General features: G+C 37.8%; 1 protein-coding gene across 1 annotated transcript; it reads left to right on the top strand.

Annotated features, from left to right (window-relative positions):
- The first annotated feature begins 524 nt into the window (after nt 1-524).
- Nucleotides 525-1,571, top strand: LOC143580637 (putative F-box protein At3g16210). Its single transcript, XM_077063603.1, has one exon. It carries the CDS (start codon nt 525-527, stop codon nt 1,569-1,571), a length of 1,047 nt encoding a protein of 348 aa, XP_076919718.1.
- Nucleotides 1,572-2,286: the final 715 nt, after the last annotated feature.

Genomic DNA, 2,286 nt, shown 5'->3' with positions numbered 1-2,286 from the left:
GTTTAATAAATTCAAGAGCTGGTGAGCTTTTATTGGGAAAAGAATGTTGGTTTGCAGTTAGATAACTAAAAATTGATTTCAATAACTAACATTTATATTTATTTTAAAATGGACCCTAGCAACCCATCGTCTTTATGGTTGTGCAATCCAACATGAAATTGCCTAGAAAAAGATGCCCGGCTAAGCTTCATTATATAACATAGCAAAATTTAGTTTATTGAAATCGTTTTTAGACATCTAAGTGAAAGTTAAGATTCATTTCTTTATAAATATTCATAAACTCTTCGATTTTTTATTCTTTTTACTTAATTTGAATTTTTTTAACAATATTGTTTTACATACATTGCAATTTATTTGGTGTTATCGATATTAATTTTTTGGTGTCAATACTGCACGTTTGATCATCCAACTTCTTTTTATTTATTATTTTTTTATTGCATGACATTTCTTTACCCAATTCCACTCATATAACTTGTAGCACACCACTACAAAATTGATAAATTGGTTTCTTATCCTACTTAGATATGCCGGTTCAAGGCTCCATGAAAGTCTCCCACCTCGTGTTTACGATGTTTCCAGACGCAGTTGTTCTTGAGATACTCACAAGACTACCAACAAAAGTCGTTGGCCGGTTTAAGCTTGTATGCAAGGAATGGCACGACTTACTATCAAACCGAAATTTTGAAAAGCTCCATTCGTATCGATCACTTCTTCCGAGTAACCAAAAAACACTTGTGATCCATCGCCTCATCGGAACTGTTTATCCAATTAACTTCATAACTGGTGAATACGGCCCAGGTAAACCCATCACATGCCCTTTCTACTCGGATATTACATGCATCTCCATCCTCTCACACATGGATGGCCTCTTATGTGCTTGGGTACATGATACACATGAATTGTTCTTGTGGAATCCAACCACTACTGCCTACAAGAGATTATCAAACTCTACTGGCCGAGGCATATTTGTAGACTCCACAGATACAATTGCTTTGTTCAAGGACCATTTGAACGACTACAAAGTCATGCACGTGATCCGAAAATCAAATGCCTTCGAAGCCCATATATACTCCCGTATACTAGCATCTTGGACGGAAATACCATTCACAGCAAAACTAGACTACCTAGACCGCAAATTCTGTTGGTCCATCGGGACTCAATGTGGTACGACCATATACTACACAATTACCCAACCCATGATACAAGGTGAAAATGTCGTCATTGCATTCGATGCCTTCTCTGGGCATGTCACAGAGCTACAGTTCCCACCAGTCCAAACAACCGGGGTTCTCGAAACCAACATGCTTACTATTCAAGATGATCTTTACATGATTGTTACAAATGGCCTACAGAATCGGACGCTCCAGCTATGGATCCTAAGACAAGACCATTGGATCAATCTCTTCACCCTCCTCCCACCCCCTATACCAGAGCGTTTATGGTGCTCAATCACACACTACATGACAAATGGGAAGTGGTTTGTCATGAGTAACTCACAAACACTTTATGAAATTGATACTGATATGAGACCCCTGCAATATTTTCACAGCGTCAAACTCACTAAATGGTAGTGTAGGTGCCGTGTACTTGGAAACCGTTGTTGCACCGGCTATATGATGTCTCTTTCTTCCCATGTTTAATGTACGCCGTGTGGTTTATGTTAAGATTGAAAACTGAGATTAGTTATGTTGCATTATTTGCACGTTATATATTATTTTTCTATCATTGGACTTCTCACCTCATGTATATTGCTTTGGACGGCTTTTCCACCTCACATTAGTTCTAACATCTTTTAACATGATTTGATAAATTGCATACCAACACTACATTAGATTGCAGCCATCACCAACACGTTAAGACGCATTCAATCCTTTATGTTGCTTAACAATCACTAAACACATAAACCTATTTGCTTAACAAATATTTCACAAAACATGATATATCCAATATATATGCATAGCTCAAAATTTTAGTGCGCACCCCAACATAAAAAAATCCAACAAACCATATGCACATGCGGCAACACGTTCTCACTGATGACCTTTTACGCAGCACACCAGACACTGCAGACCAATACGAGTGGATAATTTGCGCGACCCCGCAGCAACGCGCGGGCACTTTTGCTAGTTATTATATTATTAAGCATAAGTAATGGACACAAATGTCATTTCATAATTGTATGGTGAGGACAAAACGGACATTTCATAATATGGCAGAAAAAGTAATTTGTCAATCAATCGTTTCATTCTTAAAGCGTTCGGTACTACTTGACGAAGCTTCAAGTTT

The sequence above is a fragment of the Bidens hawaiensis genome, unplaced genomic scaffold (assembly GCF_021521415.1).
Source record: "Bidens hawaiensis isolate Kalapana, Puna unplaced genomic scaffold, B.hawaiensis_p1.1 tig00030538_1, whole genome shotgun sequence".
NCBI classification, from domain to species: domain Eukaryota; kingdom Viridiplantae; phylum Streptophyta; class Magnoliopsida; order Asterales; family Asteraceae; genus Bidens; species Bidens hawaiensis.
The sequence above is the reverse complement of the archived record's forward strand: the minus strand, read 5'-3'. Positions and strand labels throughout refer to the sequence as shown.